Source organism: Peromyscus californicus, unplaced genomic scaffold (assembly GCF_007827085.1).
Source record: "Peromyscus californicus insignis strain IS unplaced genomic scaffold, ASM782708v3 Scaffold_2__1_contigs__length_46816999, whole genome shotgun sequence".
Lineage (NCBI taxonomy): Eukaryota > Metazoa > Chordata > Mammalia > Rodentia > Cricetidae > Peromyscus > Peromyscus californicus.
This window is the reverse complement of record NW_026294540.1, coordinates 37,136,763-37,158,116: the sequence shown is the minus strand read 5'-3', so window position 1 is coordinate 37,158,116 and position 21,354 is coordinate 37,136,763. Positions and strand designations below refer to the sequence as shown.

Genomic DNA, 21,354 nt, shown 5'->3' with positions numbered 1-21,354 from the left:
ATCCACAACCAGTTGAAGCAACCACCATGTATCTATCTCCTTCTCGAGAGTTAGTTGGCTTTAGACTGAAAACAAACTACTTCTCTGGAATAAGTCTGCTTTAGCAAAAGGAAATTCCAGCCTATGTATTACTAACTCTCCAATGTTGTCAGTTGTCAAAGTCATGGGTACATGGGGTTGTGAATGCACATTCAGATGTCTCAGCAATAACCCTTTGATGTCACGATAAAGTTTACATCCTCCTTTCCTTCTTCTGTGGTGATATATTGTGTACCCTAATAAATCTGCCTGAGGATCAGAGGACAGAGCCAGCCACTAGATTAGACAAAGAGGTCAGGCAGTGGTAGCACACGCCTTTAATCCCAGCACTGGGAAGCACACACACCTTTAATCCGAGGAAGTCACGGCAGGGCAGAGAAAGGTATATAAGATGTGAGGAAACGGGAACTAAAGCAGTTCAGCTGAGACCCTTTCGGGTGAGGACTCAGAGGATTTCAGTCTGAGAAAACAGGATCAGCTGAGGAGTTGACAAGGTGAGGATGGCTGTGGCCTCTCTGCTTCTCTGATTTTTCAGCTTTCACCCCAATATCTGGCTCCAGGTTTTTTATTACAAGACCATTTAAGATTGGAGCAACATTCTCCCTTTCTGTTTTTCCTACTTTTTATTTTGAAATAGGATGGCATTTGACAAAGGCTGGCCTTGAACTTGCTATGTAACTGAGGCTGGCTTTGAACCACTGATAATTCCTCCTTCTTCCACCTCCTAATCACTGGGATTACGGATATGTGTCACTGCAGCCAAGTCAAGTCGGTTGTATTCTTTTTTTTTTTTTTTTTTTTTTTTTTTGGTTTTTCGAGACAGGGTTTCTCTGTACAGTTTTGGTGCCTGTCCTGGATCTTGCTCTGTAGACCAGGCTGGCCTTGAACTCACAGAGATCCACTTGGCTCTGCCTCCCGAGTGCTGGGATTAAAGGTGTGCACCACCACCCGGCTTCGGTTGTATTCTTGTGTCAGTGTTTTCCTATGTATTTGTCTGTAGTCTTCTCCACTGCTGGGACAGCTTCACCACTGTGGAAATCATATTTGCAGGTCAGCACAGTATACTCAATTTCTTCCACAATAAACTTTGTTAGACTAATAATATCCTGATATAGCAGGAATCTTAACAGGTCTTATTAATAAAAACAAACCTGGAGCCAGGTATTGGGGTGAATGCTGGAAGATCAGAGAAGCAGAGCAAGCCACAGCTTCCTCACCTTGCCAATTCCTCAGCTGATCCTGTTTCCTCAGACTGGATGCTTCTTAGCTGAACTGTGCTGCTCAAAAGCCTAAAAGCTTAACCAGGCTATATAGTTCCTCGTCCTCATGCCTTAAATACCTTTCTGCCTCTTGCCATTACTTCCTGGGATTAAAGGCATGAGTTACCATGCCTGGCTGTTTCCAGTATGACTTTAAACTCACAGAGATCCAGATGGATCTCTGCCTTCAGAATGCTAGGATTAAAGGTGTGTGTGCCACCATTTTCTGGCCTCTGTATCTAGTGGATGTTCTGTTCTCTGACCCCAGATAAGTTTATTAGGGTGCACAATATATTGGAGAACACAATATCACCACATCCCTCAATAATGATACATGTTTGAAATGATAGATATGCTACTAAATTAGATTAACACGGTAGCAAAATATCACAATGTAAACAATTATATATCAATTCAAAATATTGGGCTGGGGTGTGACTCAGTTATAGAGCATCTGCCTAGAATCCCCCAATGAGGGGCTGGGGTGTGGCTCAGTGGTAGAACACCTGCCTAGAATCCCCCAGTGAGGGGCTGGAGGTGTGGCTCAGTGGTAGAGCACTTGCCTAGCAAAAGGAAGGCCTTGGGTTCCATCCCTGTAACTGCCTAAAAATAAGAAAATACTATGAAGAAACACACACATACTGTTGGCCCATTGGAGTACAAGAAGACCTTTTATGAGACACATGAGCTAAAGGCCCAGCTTTGGAATAAAAGAATTAAATAGCTCTGACCTCAACTAGACTCTTCTGGATCCCAGAACACAACCAAGACTTTCCGCCTTGGCTCTTCAACGGGACAATCCTAATGTGGTTGCTTATGATGACATTTGTTTTCATACGGGCTTCATTCTCTCTTCACTTCAAATTTTGGTTCTGTGAAGGGCGTGTGTTAAACACACCACTCTCCTCCGATCATCTGCGGGGTGACCTGTAGAGGGCGTGAACTGCCATCTTTTCTAACTGGCCTTCCTCTGGCGCCCTCTACAGGCAGCTGTGAGATTACCCTGCAAACAAAGGCAGATGGGGATTGAAGTGATCAGGATTCCTCAGGAAATGGACATTCTGCACACATACAGTTAAAAAAATTAAACTTCACACAACTACTACTTTTTAATAATTATTTTATTTTATGTGCATTGGTGTGAGAGTGTCGGATCCCCTGGATGGAACTTGAGTTACAGATTGTTGTGAGCTGCCATGTAGGTGTTGGGAATTGAACCCAGGTCCTGTGGAAGAGCAGTCAGCGCTCTTAACCATTGAGCTATCTCTCCACCCTCTCTCTTAAAGACAGGGTGTCTTGTAGCTCAGGATGGCCTCAAATGTCTTATGTAGCCAAGGATGACCTTGAATTTCTGTTCTGCCTCTACCTGGTGAAGTGCTAGGATTACAGGCCTGTACCACCTTGGGATTAAGCGATTCTGGGGTGCAACCCAGGGCTTCATACATACTGGGTGAGCACTCTGCCAAGTGAGCCTCAGCCCAGCCAACGTGCCTGCTTTTATATTGTTTCTCTCGGGTATTTATCACAGGAAAGTCTAACACACCCTCCTGCTTTAAACACCTACAAAGTTGGATCAGAAAGTGGAAATCGCATTGGTGGGGAAGTTGGAGAGGTGAAGAGTTCACAGGCTGAGATTTGAGGTGCAGGCGGCCCAGGCAGAGCCTAGGTCCTCCTGAGGTGCCACGAGATGAATCCGGGCAGGTCAGAGCAGCTAGATTTTGCAGGGCAGTGCACCAGAGCAGAGTGTGGAGGGAGCCACTGTGAGACAGCTCAGGGTCCCTGTAACTTCAGTTAATGCATATGAGGGAACTGTGATGTCCATCTCAGCCCCCCAGGTTCTGGGCTCCCTCTGCTACAAGGACAGACGGGTACCCACTAAGAGCCTGTGACGGACTCTTCCGACATCAGAAGGTGACATGTGGTGGCAATGCACCCCCTCCTGGTAGTGGGTAAACCCCAAATAAAGGTGCCACCCCTCCTCAGCTGCCATCACACTTCCTTTCTCTGGTTCCTGCCTCTCACTGCTGCCTGGAAAGCAGACCCTGGTGCAGGGTCCTGCTGTAAAACCTCTCCCCTTCACTGAGACCTAGAAGAAGAGCCCCTCCCAAGTCTAGTCAGAGACCCCACCACCAGCCCAACTGTTTGCTTACTTATGGCATCGAGGCCTGAGTTCTCCTCAGAGCCCCCTCCATTCAGCCGTCTGTATGTTCACATGACATTAAGAGCTCTTCTAATAAATTTCTTACCAAAATGACAATTCATTTTGGTGAAACTTGAGGTCTTTTAGAAAGCACCCCAGGTCAGGCTGGAAGAAATACGTGTTAGCAGCTGGGTGGGTGGGTAGCTCAGCGCTTGGGAGGGGGAAGCAAGAAGGTTAGGAATTCAAGGTCATTCTACAGAAAGAGTTTGAGACTAGCCCGGGATACATGACACTGTGTCTCAAAACAACAACAACCAAACAAAAATGGAATGACATGGGTTTCCTGAGGTCAGACAGCTGGAAAAGCCACAGTGTAGCATCCCAGTCTACTATCCGTCTATCAGTTCCAGGCCACGTTGAGATTGCAATGTGTAGGGTTCCTGAAGCTTTGCAACAGTCACCTGAATTAGGCTCTGATGACTATGCCAGGTCTCTCTCTCTCTCTCTCTCTCTCTCTCTCTCTCTCTCTCTCTCTCTCTGTGTGTGTTGCATGCAAGTGAATATATATGCACATGTAACTATACATACATGGGGAGGCCAGAGAAAGACATTGGGTGTCTTCCATTATTGCTCTCCATCTTAGTGTTTTGAAACAGTGTCTTGTCGTTGAAGTGGAAGCCGGCCATTTCAGTAGGCATCCCGGCCACTGAGCAATCAAGATTCACCTGTGTTTGCCTCTCAGTGCTGGGATTTCGCGCACACTCAGCCATGCCCAACATTGATGTGGGTGCTGGGGATTCAGACTCACGTCCACTTGTTCTCGTGTGTGCGGAGCAAGTACCTTTACCCACCGGGCCATTGCCACAGTTTCATCTTTAAAATGAAAAAATTAAGTTTAAAGTATTTATTTTATGGTGTGTGCATGTGCATACACATATGCACGGTGCTCCTGTGGTTATCAGAAGATAATCCGTGGGAGTTGGTTCCTTTTTTTTGTTTGTTTGTTTGTTTTTTTTACAAGACAAGGTTTCTCTGTGTAGTCCTGGCTGTCCTGGAACTTATTATGTAGATCAGGCTGGTCTTAAACCCTGAGATCTGCCTGCCTCTGCCTCCCAAATGCTGAGATTAAGGTGTGTGTCACCATGGCACCTGGAGGTTCTTTCTTGAACTCACATCAGCCAGGGTCTTTACCCATTCAGCCATCTTGTTGGCCCCTCTTTGGAATTTTTGATGTCAACTTTCATTGCTTGAAAAGTGCCATATGGGATGGTTTTCCCTGGGGTCTGATTCTTGGGGCCTATCTGCCCAGTACCAGGGAATCCCCAGGGCATCTGTGTCACAAAAAAACAGATAATAAAAGGGTACCTGGGAGCCACAGATGCAGCCTCTCTCATGACATTAGGGTTGTGGCCATTTCTCCTTAATTAACTCAAGTGAGTCCGTCAAATACAGCCTCCAGCCCATCTGGAAATTGAGATGAGGATGCTCATGTTTCTTGTTCATGAAAAAATCAGCCTTCTACAGCATTTGGTTTCTTTTGTCTGGTAGCATTTCCTACTTATCTAAGCAGCTTTGTGCTCTTCTATACTTTTTGCCCTTGGTCACAAATCCATACACTGAAATACAGACCCCCGAGTTGGGTGAGGCAGGGGGAAAGCTCCAAGGATAAGGTTTTAGTTGAAATTGCTCGAGGAATTCTTAGCAAGAAGCCTGCAAATGTCATCACTGAAGGCAAACAGGATATTATCATCTGCAGGATCTTTAACAGGATGGGAGGAACGCAAGCTGTGGGAATCTCAGTCCTCAAGGAAGATGCCAGAAGAGTACAGCTGGATCATGTGATAGCTGTGTCTTTAACATTTCAAGACACAGCCAATTTGTTTTCTAAAGAAAATTTTGATTCTAGAAGTAAAATGTGTTAAGCTGGACCTGAGTAGTGCAGGCCTGTATTTCCAGCACGCAGGGAGCTGAGACAGAAGGATCATGGGTTCAAGGCAATTTAGTGAGACCCTGCCTCAAATCAAAAGTACTGGGGCATGGTTCAGTGGTAGAGCACCTGTCTAGAATCCCCCAGTGAGAAGCTGGGTGTGGCTCAGTGGTAGAGCACCTGCCTAGAATCCCCCAGTGAGGGGCTGGGGTGTGGCTCAGTGGTAGAACACCTGCCTAGAATCCCCCAGTGAGGGGCTGGGTGTGGCTCAGTGGTAGAACATTTGTCTAGCATAGTGAGGCCCTAGGTATGGCACAAAAATGATGATGATGATGAGGATGCTGTTAAAGAACAGAAGGAGAGTCTGTCTCTCAGGGAACTCATTTCTTGTCCACTAAGAAGAAAGAGTTTGTCTCCCCACGCTCTCACACTTGACCTTGGCCATCTTTCTTCTTTTTGATGTGTGGTAGTGTCTAACTGTGGTTTCAATTCATATCTCTTTTAATGACTGATAATGCTGAACATCTCATTTGATCATTTTTCACCTACAGTAATGATCTCTCAGGGAGCAAAGAAATTATGATGTAGGAAAAAGGGGAGAGAAAATGGAGAGAATATTCTCGAGAGAGCAAGAAAGAACCCAGAGTAGGCAGGAGGGGCTGGGTTTAGATAGGATAAAAATGGAAGATTCTGCTGGGTGTGGTGGCGCACACCTTTAATCCCAGCACTCAGGAGGCAGAGGCAGGCGGATCTCTGTGAGTTCAAGACCAGCCTGGTCTATATAAATCGAGTTTCGGGTTAGCTAGGGCTGTATAATGAGACCCAATCTTAAAAAAAAAAAAAAGAAAGAAAAATGAAAGAATGAAAAAGAAAAAGTTGATTCTATGAGGAAGTGAGGTCTTTTTTAAATTAACTTTCTCATTGCTATCACAGAATGCCTGACAATAAGCAATTTAAAAACAAGAAAGATTTTTAGTTCACAGTTTCTTACAAATTGGTCCATTATGATGGGGAAGGTGTGGTGGGCAAAGTATTCACATCATGGCTGCCAAGAAGCAGAGAGAAAAGGGAGGGGGGCAGAGCAAGATGTGGCCCTCAGGGACACTCCCCAGAACTTACTTCCTCTAACCAAGCTGCGGTTCCATTCCTCTCAACAGTTTATTCAAAATCGGAACCCAAGGCTGGGGGACACAGCTTGTTGGTGCAGCGCTTGACTTGTGTGTATGAGGCTCTGGGTTTGCTCCCCAGCACGGAAACATTAGAATCCATCCATGGGTTAAATCTACCAAGTTAGGCTGGGCATGGTGGCCTTTAATCCCAGCACTCGGGAGGCAGAGGCAGGCGGATCTCTGTGAGTTCGAGGCCAGCCTGGGCTACAGAACGAGTTCCAGGACAGCCAGGGTAACACAGAGAAACCCTGTTTCAGAAACAAACAAACAAACACTCCCCCCACCCCAATCTACTACTTAAGGTTCTTATGATCCAATTGTCTTTAAACCCCCCTTGCAGGTACACCCAGAGAGGTATGCTTTGTGGACTTCTTTGGTGTCTCTTAAGCCAATCAATTTAACAATCAAGATAAGCCATGAACAGTGTGGAGAGACGGCTCAGCAGTTAAGAGCACTGGCTATTCTTGCAGAGGACCTGGGTCCAGTTCCCCAGGTCACTCACATGGTGGCTCAACAATCCATAAACCAGTTATGGGGGTCTGACTTCTGTGGCCTTTTCTAACTTCCTTTTCTGACTTCTGTGGCCACCAGGCACACCCCACAACACACACACACACACACACACACACACACACACACACACACACACACGACACTCAATCGCAGAAAATAAGGCAAATTTTAAAATAATCCTTACTTCATCAGGAATAAAGTGCTAGAACGTGAAGGGATAGGGCAGGAATGACTTGGTGACCTGGTAAACATGTGAGAGAAGGGACAGAGAGCTTAGAGTCTGATTTCTCCAAATTTGAGGGAATTTGGGATTGCATAGTTCAGCCTGAAGAGACCTGTAAACTCTAACAGACAGTGTTGCTTGATACCATCAACTATGACCTGGGACTCCCAGGAACCAGATTTGGTTTCACTGTGACCCAGTCACCTGATCCAGACGCCTTGAGCCTCTCTGTAAGTGCAGAAGGTGTTTTTTGGCCAGTGTTTGCACAGCTGGGCAGCATGATTCACAAACCTGTGAATTATTCATGCTTTTGACCTATTCTAACGAGAACTTCACCCAAAAGGCTAAATTATTAAGCACTGGGAGTCATCTTTGTTGCTGCTAACTAGAAAATTCACTAAAAAGCAGTGAATTTTTTTTTACAGAGATGTTTTTGCTTCTTAGAGATGAAAATTTATTAATGACACATAATTGCTCTCAAAATACATGACACATGCTGGGCGGTGGTGGCGCACGCTTTTAATCCCAGCACTTGGGAGGCAGAGACAGGCGGATCTCTGCGCTTGAGGCCAGCCTGGTCTACAGAACGAGTTCCGGGACAGCCAGTGCTACACAGAGAAACCCGAAAAACCAAAACCAAATCAAACAAAACCTCCCACACACAGAGGAAAAGATACCCTGACAAGGAAAAAGCAAACACTGCCATCTGAGTAGAGGCTTTTTAAGACATGATAAACATAGTTAATAATGACCACAATAGTGACCTCAAACTCGGAGCCAGGCAGAACTTTTCTGGCATAAGCGATATGCTAGGGTGTCTTCACAGCAACAAGAAAAGGAACTAAGAAACGCGTTGCTAGGAGTGAGTCTGTTGTTATGGGCTAACTGTCAAGCTGATTCGACTTGGCTCTGTGTACGTGCATGTGGAAGACAGAGGTTGACACTGGTGTCTTCCTCGATCACTTTTTTTCCCCCGTTTGAGACAGGGTCCCACTTTGTATCCCTGGCTGGCCTGGAACTCACAGAAAACAATCTCCTTCTGCCTCCCAAATGCTGGGATTAAATGTGTGCCCACTACACCCCACCCCAATCACTTTTCACCTTATAGGCCTCTCACTTTGGAGCTCACGGATTGGCCAATGAGCCCCATGGATCTTCTTCTACCTCCTCAGTGCGCCCTCTCTCTCTCTCTCTCTCTCTCTCTCTCTCTCTCTCTCTCTCTCTCTCTCCCCCCCCCCCCCATGTGTGCATGCATGAGTGCACATGTGTGTATCATTCCTTGCCTGTGCATGTGGAGGCCAGACGATGACTTTGGGTGTCTCTTCGCTGAACCCAAATTTTGCTGGTTTAGCTACCTTGGCTGGCCAGCAAGTCCCCAGCACCCACCTGTCTACAGCCCTTCTCCCAACACTACTTCTGGCAAACAGGAACCTTTGTAACAGTTGGACCCCAAAAGACAGAGCTTGATTAGTCACTGATAGTGTCCTTAATTTTTGTCACAATGCACCTCATCTTTGCACAGCTTGGGTCCTGGATCCCTGACTAGAGGTGACTAGGAAGGAAGAAATGACAGATACATGGACACAGAAAAGCTGGGGTTGGATGGTCTGGGCTCTTGGATGGAGAAGCCTCAGCACCCTAGTTGATACCATGTTTATTGTAAACTGTTGAATAGGGAGGCAGGGTTATTACATACAGATAAACAAGGAGGTCAGGTTATTATATACAGAAACAAGGAGGCAGGGCTATTACATAGAGATAAACTGGGAGGCAGGATTATTACATACAGATAAACAGGGAGGCAGGGTTATTACATACAGATAAACAGGGAGGTGGGGTTATTACAGATAAACAGGGAGGCGGGGTTATTGTTTAGAGCTGAAGAAGGGGGCAGGTTTAGCTAGTCAGGTAGGGGCTGTCTCTGTAGAGGAGCAGTCTTCAGTCCATAAACATCCCAGGGGAGAAAGGTCTGTGGGACACTTTCTGCACACACTGTCAACATTTGCACACAGACCAGAGGAAGGCTTGGCCATCGCTCTGAGCCTCACCTGGGGAAGGCTTGGCCACTCCCATGGGGCTGAGGCATCGGTCCTTGGCATGGCCATGTCATTTCAAACAATGCACACTCATTGAGGACCACATTTGCTCCCTACACTAACGCCAATTCAGGACCACCAAAGGTAGGGCAAATACTCCATTCTCCAAACCAGCCACACGGGATGTCCCACTTCTGACTAGGTGGTCTCTACGTCTTTCTTCTTTTCTTTGTGTGTATGTGATGTATGTGGAGCCAGAGGTCAACCTCGGTGTGGTTCTTCAGGTGTTTGTGAGACAGGATCCCTTACTGGCCTTGAACTCACAGGGTAGGCTAGACTGTCTGGTCAGTGAGCCCCACGGATCCCTCCATCTTTGCTTCCCCAGCACTGAGATTACAAGGCTCCTCACCATGCCCAGGTTTCTTATGTGAGTTCAGGGGGTTAAATCAGTTCCTCTTGCTTGTGAAGAAAGCACTCTGCCAACTGAGCTCTCTTTTAGACTTCTCCTTTTTGTTTTAAAAAGACAGGGTCTCAATGTGTACCTCAGGCTGCATCTCCTATCTCAGGCTCCTGCGCATTAGGATCACAGGTGTGCATCAGTGTCCGGCCATCATCTCCATTCTCTGTCAAAAAAATTGCTGACCACAGCAGCACACAATGGTAGTCAAATGCTGAAGAGGCCAGCCTGGGCTGCACCTGCACTGGCTCCTTTTGCAGAGGACCCGGGTTCAGTTCCCAGCACTCACATGGTGGCTCTCAACTGTCTATAACGTCAGTTCCAGGGAATGCAGCGCTCTCTTCTGGTGTTCTGATATACACGAGGCAAAGCACCCAGATGCATACAATAAAAATAAATACATGTGTTAAAAAAGATAAACCAATTTGAATCCAGTGTTTGGTGGTATAGGCCTGTAATTCTAGCTACTCAGAAGGCTGAGGCAGGAGGGCCTAAAGTCCAATAAATAGAGAACTTCAGTTTTTCCGAATGAAAAAAGCTACTCAGTTCTGTAGCACAGTGCTGACTCTACTGTCCTGTATGCACACTTCGAAGAAGTGAGGAGGCCGGGGAGATAGCTTGGCAGGCAAAGTGCCTGCTACACAAGCATGAGGACCCACCCATGAGGACAAGAACCCACATCAAAAGGCTGGAGCTGGTGGCGCACTTCTAACCCCCAGCACTGGGTGGAGGAGCCACAGGGAGCCCTGTAAGTTGTCGGCCAACCAGTCTGGCCAAATCCTAGGGCACTAGGTTCACTGAGAGATTGTCAAAAAAAAAAAAATAAAGTGGAGGGCAACTGAGCAAGATACTGGACATTGACCTCTGTCTGCACACATGTGTGTGCACACACAAACATGTAAACACACGTATATCCACACCCATGTAGCCATAATACCATCGGCTTGGGAAGCTGAGGCAGGATTGCGAGCCTACCTGGAGCAACACAGAAACATGCCATTTCAAAAAAAAAGAGAAATGCTGGGTCTGGGAATGGAACTCAGTTGGTGGAGCACTTGCCCAGCACTGAATGGTGGGATACACCAGGGTCCCAGTGCTCTGTTCTGGAGATGGAGGCAGGAGTTAGAAGTTCAATGTCATTCTTAGGTACATGTGAATTTGTGATCAGCCTGAAATACATGTCTGTGTCAAAGAACAGAAGCTAACATGGGCACATTTTGTGCCATGTGTGGTTTCAGATTTAGCAGGACAATGTCCAAATCAAGATATTGGTAGGAAAATTATGTGCTGGGTGGTGGCGGCTCACACCTTTAATCCCAGCACTTGGGAGGCAGAGGCTGGTAGATCTCTGAGTTTGAGGCCAGCCTGGTCTACAGAGTGAGTTCCAGGACAGCCAGGGCTACACAGAGAAACGCTGTCTGGAAAAAACAAGAAAAAGAAAAAAAAAAGAAAGAAACAGAAAAAGAAAATTATGTAACCAAGGCCTTGGTGACATTGGCTTTTGAGGTTTTCCTTCCTAGACTGATGTCAGCCTCACACATACGCCCACATACACTAAAGACAGACCTTGCCAACAGCCACTACTAACATCTGGGGAGTCTTCATAGAGTGCCCAGCAGGCCTCCAGCAGCTTCTCTACACTTTATCAACTAGCTTTGTTTGCAGAATTGAAACTGTAGTTAAGGTTTGTTGAGGTTTTTTTCTTTTAATTGGCTGATTCTACCCACATTTCTATAAATAGAAAAGAGAGAAAGGGACTGTGCATGGTTTCATTACTAAGGTAAAGACACTTGAGCTACACACACTTGATCCTTGAACGTGAAATCTAAGAGGTTGTAACGATCACAGTTTCAATCCTATATAAGGTAGTGAAAGCCCATCAGGTTCGTCCTTCGCTTATTCCTACAACTCTTTCCCCCTCTTGATTTTAAATCTAAACTGGTGAGTAGCTGGTGGTCCTCCCAGACCCCAAGATCTCCTTCTCTACATGCACTATATTGGACTTGTAGATTTTCTACTCAGAAATCTTCTCTTATAAACTTGGCTGGCACTTGGGAGGACTAGTCTTTCGCAGGGGTCTGCAGTATTGCAATTCTCTGGCTGATGCATGACAAAGCTGTTGTGTTTATAACATAGTTGATTTTTAAATGTCTCATAGCTGCCTATGCTGATTGATTAGGTAAGTGTAATTTTTACAGGAAGATTGAACCTTAAGAAAATAACTTTTATTTGGTTTTAGATTATTTAAAGACTGGGCCATGTAGCTCAGGCTGGGTTGGAGTTCATTATGTAGCCAAGGATGTCCTTGAACTCTTCATCCTCCTGCCTCCTGAGTGCTGGGATTACAGGTGTGCACATCAAGTCCACCTTGGCCTTTTTTTTCTTTCTTTCTTTTTTTTTTTTTTTTTTGGTTTTTTCGAGACAGGGTTTCTCTGTGTAGCTTTGCGCCTTTCCTGGAACTCGCTTTGGAGACCAGGCTGGCCTCGAACTCACAGAGATCCGCCTGGCTCTGCCTCCCGAGTGCTGGGATTAAAGGCGTGCGCCACCACCGCCCGGCGGCCTTTTTTTTCTTTTAACTTCAATTTTGGAATGAATTCAGGAGAAATCATGGAGTCAAGAGTGTTGGGAGTATTTTCTGTATCTGGGTTCATCTGGGTATTCTGTCCTATCACTCAACAGGTGCTTATCACATTTTAAAATTCTAGAAAAACACAGGGTTGGGCGGGTGGCTGAGACTGTGTGTTCTACACATGTCCATTTTCTCCATCGCGGTTGCTCACATCTCATTTATTCTATGTGACCAGGTGGACAATGAGCATCACGGATGTGCTTAGTGCTGACGACATCGCGGCAGCCCTGCAGGAATGCCAAGGTGAAGGAAGGGGACCGCAGGAGCAGGGCGTGATGGCACCCTGGGGGCTGAAGAAGAAGGATAGCAAGTTCCAGGGGAGCCTGGACTGAGAGTGGGAGCTTGTCTCAGAATCAAAACAAAGGGCTGTAGCTGCAGCTCGGCAGATAGGGTGCCTGCCTAGCATGTATGAAGACATGGGGTCCACCCCCTTCATTGCAAAGACAGGTGATATACACCCAAATTCCTTACACTAGGGAGATGGAGGCAGGAGGATCAGGAGTTTAAGATCATTCCTGGCTACATAGGGAGCTTGAGGCCAGCCTGGACTCATGAACCCCGTCTCAAAAACAGGCAAACAAACAAAAATAATAATAAAGTTGAAGGGAGACACGAGGCAGGCGTGCATTCCCACTTGCAGCAAAGAGTAAAATGTAAACTTTACTGAAAGATTCCAGGATCCATTAGTGGAACTGCTGTAAGTTAGACCACTAACATGATAGGGATTCCGAGACCTGAGTATGTGGTTATGTTTACATAAGAGGAAAGACATTTACTAAAGGAGTAAGAGAAAAAGTCAGTGGGAGCCGGGAATGTAGCTCAGTGGCAGAGCACTCACCTTGCATGCACAAGGCTCAGAGTCCAATTTGCAATACTGGGGGGAAAAACAAACCCCAGTAGAAAGGATGGGGTTGGAGTTCAATACTAGGGTCAGCCTGAGCTGTATAGTGGGTTCCAGGCTAGCCACAAATGAACAAGAGTAGGTCAGTGCACTTACTCTCTTGAGCCTGTTTGAATCCACTGTTTTCCACCAACCACACCCCTAGTACTACGGACTTGTGTGCAGCTTGTTCAGTGAGGAGAGATAGGGGAAGGCACAGAGCAGGGCCAGGAGAGGTGGGCAAAATCAAGTGGAGAGGGCAACCTGGGGCAGAGGGGACAAAGTGACATCACAGACCACCTAGTCTAGGCTCTCTGAGTCTTGAGAAAGTCAAGTATCCGTGTAGCTCAGTGATGATAGGAAAGTATTTTAATAGCTTATGCTTTTGTCAACCCAGGCACAAACACAGAATGTGATCCACTGAGAGTCAGGATAACCTCTCTGTTCTTTAGACCCAGACACTTTCGAACCACAAAAGTTCTTCCAGACATCAGGCCTCTCCAAGATGTCCGCCAGCCAAGTGAAGGATGTCTTCCGGTTCATTGACAATGATCAGAGCGGATACTTGGACGAAGAGGAGCTCAAGTAAGCTGTGTACTGAGCAATTCAGCATGGCTGGATGGGGCTGGGATGCAAGGTACCCTGTGTGCTCAGTGCTTTCTCCATGGCCAGCTCTGGCATTGGATATTCATCTGCATTTCATTAAAGAATGTAAATTGGCCACACTTCTACCCACACGGGGCACTAAATGTGGCACTAAAGACTAGGTACAAAGAGCAATTTGTTCGAGAGATTTCCTCTGGTGAATGAAACTTGACAAAACTCTTCAACACAGATATCTGGCGTTGGTTTCTATGGCAAAGGAGAGCTCTGCCACCTAGGCTTTGACTGATGTTTGTGCCTGTCAGATACGTGGACTCAAGGAAAGGAGGGAGGAAGAAGGGGAAGGGGACAGGGGGGAAGGGCAGATGGGGGAGGGAGGGAGGAGGGCAGAGAGCACAAGGTCTTTCAGGAACTTGCCACCAGCCTGTTGTGGTGCTGTAGGTTTTTTCTCCAGAAGTTCCAGAGTGATGCTAGAGAACTGACTGAGTCAGAGACCAAGTCCCTGATGGCTGCAGCGGACAATGATGGAGATGGGAAGATTGGGGCCGATGGTAGGTCTGCTCCTGCATGTTGTGTAAGACACATCGGCAGAGGGGATACCCAAGGGGTTTCCGGGCTAAACCCCTTTTCTGAGTTCTGATGAATTCAGTCTTCTCACCTGCAAACTGGGATCAGGCAAGCATGCCAATTGCGCATAAACATGTGGTATCACTGAGGATGTAGCTCATGAGCCCAGCATGTGCTTAGCATGTCTGAATTTAGTACCCAGCACTGCCCACCCCTCAATGCACACAAATTCTGGGATAGGGATGGTGTGATGGCTCAGTGAGTAAAAGGCTCTTGCTGCCAAGTCTGGTGACCTGAGTTCAATCCCTGGCACCTACATAGTGGGAGGAGAGAACCAACTTCCAAAAGATGTCTTTTGACCTCCATGCATGTACACACACAATTCTGGAAGACAAGAGCTGACATCTGTAATCTCAGCACTTTAGAGGCTGAGGTAGGAGGACTGTAGTGAGTTTGAGGCCAGCCTGGGCTACAGAAGGAGCTCAAGGACTGCTAGGATTACAGAGTGAGACTCTGTCTACACACACACACACACACACACACACACACACACACACACACACACACACACACACACACACACACACACACACACAATTCTGCGTTACATGACACAACATAACTATGACCTAGTCACTAACTATGAACTTAGAAAAAAATGGTTCCCCTGAAGAAGGACTAGCTGACCACTTAGCCTCCCAAACCATTTTGCAAGGTGCTTTAGTCCAGCTTGAAAATAATGCAAGAGATGTCTGCCAGGATTTAAACAAGGCCAGTTTACTGCCCACCAGTGGATGTATTAAACAGAGGGCAGGAGCTGGGAGGAGGCTCAGTCAATAGTGTTTGCCACACAAGTGTTAGGACCTGAGTTCAGATCCCCATCAGCTGGGTTAAAAGCTGGGCATGATGGCATGCATCAGTGATAACAGCAGCTGGTAGAGGGGAAGCATGGACACAGCAGATCCCAGGGGGGAGTGGGGGGCTACTCACCACCCAACCTAGCCAAATCAGTGAGCCTAGGTCTCTAAGAGAGACCTTGTCTCAAAAAATAAGGGGGAAGAGCAATTGAGAGCAATAATGATGTTAACTTCTAGTCACTACATGTACATGTGCACGCACATGCATGGGTATTTACACACACACCACCACCACCACCACCACAAGGACAAATAAGCCAACTACTATTCATGGCATCATCTATGTGCAGGGCCCTATATTCAAATGTCATAAGATTGTTCATGCTTGATTTTGTCAAGCTGCTAACATTTCTGTTTAGGCGATGACTCAGAGGATGGTATAGGAGAGTCCTGCCTGCGGCACTAATTAGAGAAACTGAAAATGCTAAAGCACATTTGTTTGTCTGTTTGGAGCACGGTCTCAGGTACAGCCCTGGCTGGCCTTGAACTATTTATGTAGCTGGAGCTGACTTTGAATTCCTGATTCTCCTGCCGCCACCTCCCTGGCTCTGTGCTTTGCAGACATATGTCACATGCCCTTAGGTACTTACTGAAATGTACTATTATAATTCACCACATGAGTTCACGAGGCTTTTATAGGTCCTAGACAAAATGGCTGAGACAAAGGAAGCTTGGTGTATTTAAACACAACCATGAAGTCTGGCTTGGTGGTACATGTGTGTAATGCCAGCATTTGACAAGCTGTGTAGTTTGAGACCAGGCTACATCATGAATTCTGGGTTAGCCTTGGTTATGGAAGTAAGACCCTTTCTCAAATTTAACATGCTAATTAACAAAAAGCTACAGTCCTGAAAGATTCTAAACAGATAAAAGTTGGACCAGTTAATATTAAGCAAAACTCCATTTTAAATTTCACTGTGCACCAGCCACAGTTTATTAGTGTCAGGGCTTGAGAGATGCTAGGTGGGTAAGAATGCTCGCTGCACAGGCCTGAGGACCTGAGATTGGATCCCAGCACCCATATAAAAAGTTACACATGGCCACGAACAAACCTGTAACCCCAGTGTTGTCTGAAGTGGAGGTAAGGGAATCATTATGGCTTGCTATCTTTGAGTCTAGCTCTAGGTTCAGTTAGAGACCCTGTGTCAAGGGAAGAATAATAAGAGTGATAGAGCAGGACACCCAGAATCCTTCTCTGGCCTCTGTGGGCTCACAGCTATACATAACACACACACACACACACACACACACACACACACACACACACACACACACACCATTCTCTCACACACAAAAGATTCTCAGATCATTGGTATCTGTCTTTTAGTAATGTAAACTTTTGAGGAAGACTAAGGTTAGGGCTCAGTGGAGGAAAATCTATTTAAAGTTCTACTCTATTGGATAATACAGCTACAGAACTGTGAAGGAAAACCTCCCATGTTTATCTGAAATGAACCAAAATCATGTCACATGTTTACAGTGAACCATTTTACCAAATTCCTTCATTGCTGGAGAAAGATGACTGAGCTGAGCTCTAACCTAAGGGGCTGTAGATATGAAGATGTTTGTTACATATAATGATACTTGGGGCTGGGGGATGGCTCAGCAGGTCTAAAGCATCTGCCATGCAAGTGTACGGACCAAAGTTTGAATTCCCAGAACCCACGTAAATGCTGGGAGAGCCAGGTGGCCTACCTGCAACCTCAGGCCTCACTTGGGAAGTGAAGACAGGGATCCCTGGATCCCTGGCAAGCTAGATTAGATGGATCAGTGAGTTCTAGGTTCAAGTGAGAGACCCTACCTGAGGAAGACTCCTTATGTCAACCATTGGTTTCCACCCTTGTATACACATGTGCATCCACACACATGCACACATATACATCCCACACACTTGCACATATATGCAGAGGAAACAGTGTATGTTGTTGCACAGGCTTGCAATCCCACGCCTGGGATGGTGGGGGCAGGAGGATAAGGAGCCAGGAGTTCAAGTTCATCCTTGGCTATACAGAAAGTTTGAGACCAGTAGTCTACATTAGATCCTGTCTCAAAAAAATTATGTACAGAAAGCTAGGCATTTGGCAAGCACCTGCAATACCAGCACTCTGGAGACTGAGGCAGGAGGATAATCAACTTGAGACCAACTGGAGCTGCTAGGGGAGACCCTACCTAAAAAGTAATGCAGAAGGCTGGATGGGAAGCATCAAGCTCCTCTGATGCTCACTGATGTTCACAGTGTCTTCTAGGCATGTCCTGAATGGGACCAGGCTTCTCTGAGAACTTATTAATCTCTTTTTTTCTCTCTTCAGAATCCTCCAGGGGACAGCACATCTGTAAAACACTGAGTCTGTTCTCTCCTCTTCCATTCTAGAATTCCAGGAAATGGTGCATTCTTAAAGCCCAAGTCTATGGAAGAGAGAGCGGAAGGGGCATTCTGCCAGGAGGTCTCCGAAGCCCTGGGATCAGGAAGCTCCCCAACCTATCCCGAACTAATTCCCTGAGTCCTCCTGAAGTGCTTCTGCAATGTGCTCCTTGTTTGAGGAAATGCAACGGTCTGTGGCTCTTCATTCTTTGGTGGTGGTGGGTATAGGTCCTGATGACTTCTGTAAGTCCCCCCTGGCAGGCAATGCCTTTAAAAAAAAATCACCCAATAAAATCCTTTCTCATCATTGGCTGATGTACGGGTGTATTAGTCACTTGTCTGTGCTGTGACAAAATGTCTGTCAAAAGCAACTTAAGGAAGGCTTTACTGTGACGCACAGTGCAGAGGGACAGCCCATCATGGCGGCAGGAGAATGAGGCAGCTGGTCACATGGCATCTTTGGTCGGGAAGCAGAAAGAGATGGATGCTGGTGCTCAGCTCGCTTTCTCCTTTTTCTCTGGTCCAGGACCCCAGCCTAGGGAATGGGGCCACCCACATTTGTGGTGGATCTTCCCACTTCAATTAACCTAATCTAGGTAATTCCTCCCAGACATGCCCAGAGGTTTGTTTCCATGGTGATTCAAAATCCTGCCAAGCTGACAATACTAATCATGAGAGGTTTTGGTTTTGTTTTATTTTGCGATAGGATTTCAAAATTTAGCCCTGGCTGGCTTGGAGCTCCCTGTGAGAAACCATGCTGGCCTTAACCTCAAAAAGATCCACCTGCCTCTACTTCCTCAGAGGTAGAAGGGATTATTAAAGATGTGCACCACTAGCCGGGCAGTGGTGGTGCATGCCTTTAATCCCAGCACTCGGGAGGCAGAGCCAGGCGAATCTCTGTGAGTTCGAGTCCAGCCTGGTCTACAGAGTGAGATCCAGGACAGGCTCCAAAGCTACGCAGAGAAACCCTGTCTTGAAAAACCAAACGTACCCAGCTGCAATGAGTGATTTTTCTCTTGTTTGTTTGTTTTCATTTATTTTATTCAGCAAGGTAATGGGAACAAAGCAAGCAGAGACCAAGGATTTTTTCCAAAGATCCCAAGTGCACTCAAACATTGAGTAAGCCACACTGGTATTGTACATGAGGGGACAGAGGAATTGTTATTGTTTGTTTTGTTATGGACTCTGGTTTTAAAAACATGTAAGTGTTGAAAATAAATATTACTGTCCTGCTGGGACATTAATATTCTCAGCAATTCAGTTAACTCTGAAGTTAATATTTTTCAGAGAGATTTTAGCCAGCATAAAATCACTCTTACATGAGCCAGACACAGTGGTGCACATATGCTCAGGAGATGGAAACACTTGGGTCAGAAGTTCAAGACCAGCTTTGGCTGTGTATGGAGTTTGAGACCGACTAGGGCTATATCTTTTCTCAGCCAGTGAAGGGTGAGAATTATCCTCTGAGCTCTGCAACCATGCTGTGGCACAGTGCCCTCTCCGCCAATAAATAAATGTTAACCTAAAAATTACTCCTTACGGGGTTGGAGATTTAGCTCAGTGGTAAAGCTCTTGCCTAGTAAGCGCAAGGCCCTGGGTTCAGTCCTCAGCTCCGGAAAAAAAGAAAAAAAAATCACTCCTTACACATTTGTTTTCTGCTGGTGGGTATGAGATTTTCATAAGAGAAGGCAAAACAGCTGAACGGGCTTATACAGCCTAGAGTGTCTGCTGTTACAGCTCAACACAACAGGCTCATCTTGAAGTTGGTTTGGCTTCTTTTTCCTCCCAGAGAAACAAGCGTTCAGATTAGCTTGCCCTGGCATGAACCCCACCCCACCCCTACCCACTTCTCAGCCACCATTTTCCTGGCTCATAAGAGACAACACTGTTTGAGGCGAGCCTCAAGGGTCCTATTACAGGGTTGGGGAGTCTCGAGCCAGGAATTTCTCATTAGGCTGCTTTTCAAGTGGCACCTAAAGCTAGTCTCTGGCTGACCCTGGAAGTTGAGGACACCTGAGAGTCCTGGAGCACTTTCCAAGGAGCTTGTTTAACAGTTCACTCTGTGTGTGTGTGTGTGTGTGTGTGTGTGTGTGTGTGTGTGTGTGTGTGTTGTATGCAGGTATACATAACAGTGCATATGCACGTGTGTGTGTGTAGAAGCCAGGGATTGATGTCAGATGTCTTACTCAGTCTCTCTCCACCTTATTTTCTGAGACAATGTCTCACTTGGACTTGGGGCTGATAAGGATAGGCTAGGCTGGGCAGTAAGCCCATCTGCCTCTGGCTCCTCAGTGCTGGGATTACAGCACCCAATGCTCTGCTCAACGTTTTGCTTGGGTGCTGGGGATCCGAACTCAGGCCCTCACTTTACCTATTGAACCATCTCTCCAGCCCCCAGGATCTCACACTTTTAACCCAGTGTCCATACTTACCATGGTCTGGGGCCCTCCTATGCTGCCTCCCATAAGCTAAATAGACTACCCAGGATTTAAACCTCTTTAATCCCAGTACTGGGGAGGCAGAGGCAGCTGAGTCTCATGGATGTAAGGCCAACCTGGTCTACATAGAGAGTTCCAGGCCAGCTAGGGCTACATAGTTGAGATCCTGATTCAAACCACAAACCCCAAAGCTATAGCAAACAAATAAACAAACAAAACCCCCAAATACTCTACATATATAATCTTCAAACTTGGTTTCAGGAACTTAATTTCACAGTCTTTATTTAGGAGAAGGAGAAAAAAAAAAGCAATGAGGGAGCCAAGAAGATGGCTGATCAGGTCAAAGCATTTGCTGTGCAGTTACACCAGAATTCAGGAGCTTGTGGACCATCTAGCCTGCTGTGTGCATCAGCAAAACAGCAGAGACCCTGCTCAAACAAGATGGACGGAAGTCATCCTCTGACCTCCATACACTTACTGTGGCATGAACACGCCCTACACACACACACACACACACACACACACACACACACACACACACACACACACACATGCTTACATGTTCTGCATAAATTTCTGTTTCTGACATTTCTACTCAGTTTTGACTTAGTTATAGTTTTACATACTGAGGGAAAACTTTAAATATGATAACACTCAGGACTAAATCAAAACAGGAAAACTCTAACGAAGACTGTTTGGTCCAGAAAAAGGGCTAACCAAGCTTGCAGGCAGCTTTTTTTCATGCTGGCCTTCGCTATCATCACCTATTCTGCAGATGACCAACAAAATATGTTCTCAGCAGAGTCGAATATTCTGACTTTAAAATGAAGGTCTAGATTGCAATATATTTTCCAGAACTGAAAAAGTAAGTGTCTTGTTATTTTTTTTCTTGCTTGTTTATAAAATAAGGCTGCAACAGTGGCTTTAGTTTGGACTTTTTTTTTTTTAATCTAACTATAATCTTGGCTAGAAGCTTGGAGAGGTAGTTCGTTTGAATGGGTGTTACATCAAAGCCAGCTCTGCGAATAGCTTCAGGGTTGAGACTCAGAATTACTGAGCCTGGTGGTGAACAGTGGCAATCCCATAATTTGGAAGGTGAAAACAGGATGATCAGGAATTCAAGACCATTCTTGACTACATAGTGATTTTGATGCCAGGCTGGGGTATTCGAGATCCTGTTTTGTTTATTTAAAGG

At 46.1% G+C, this 21,354-nt stretch overlaps 1 protein-coding gene across 3 annotated transcripts in view; it reads left to right on the top strand.

The window, feature by feature from the left end:
- Window positions 1-18,036, top strand: part of Ocm2 (oncomodulin 2) — a 66,623-nt gene extending 48,587 nt beyond the window's left edge. For all 3 annotated transcript variants that reach the window (XM_052754415.1, XM_052754413.1, XM_052754412.1), the window contains 4 exons: window positions 12,568-12,635; window positions 13,725-13,857; window positions 14,317-14,426; window positions 17,731-18,036. In XM_052754415.1, coding sequence (XP_052610375.1) covers window positions 12,575-12,635; window positions 13,725-13,857; window positions 14,317-14,426; window positions 17,731-17,756 — 330 coding nt within the window. In that variant the 5' untranslated portion in view covers window positions 12,568-12,574 and the 3' untranslated portion in view covers window positions 17,757-18,036. The remainder of the gene's footprint in view (window positions 1-12,567; window positions 12,636-13,724; window positions 13,858-14,316; window positions 14,427-17,730) is intronic.
- Window positions 18,037-21,354: the final 3,318 nt, after the last annotated feature.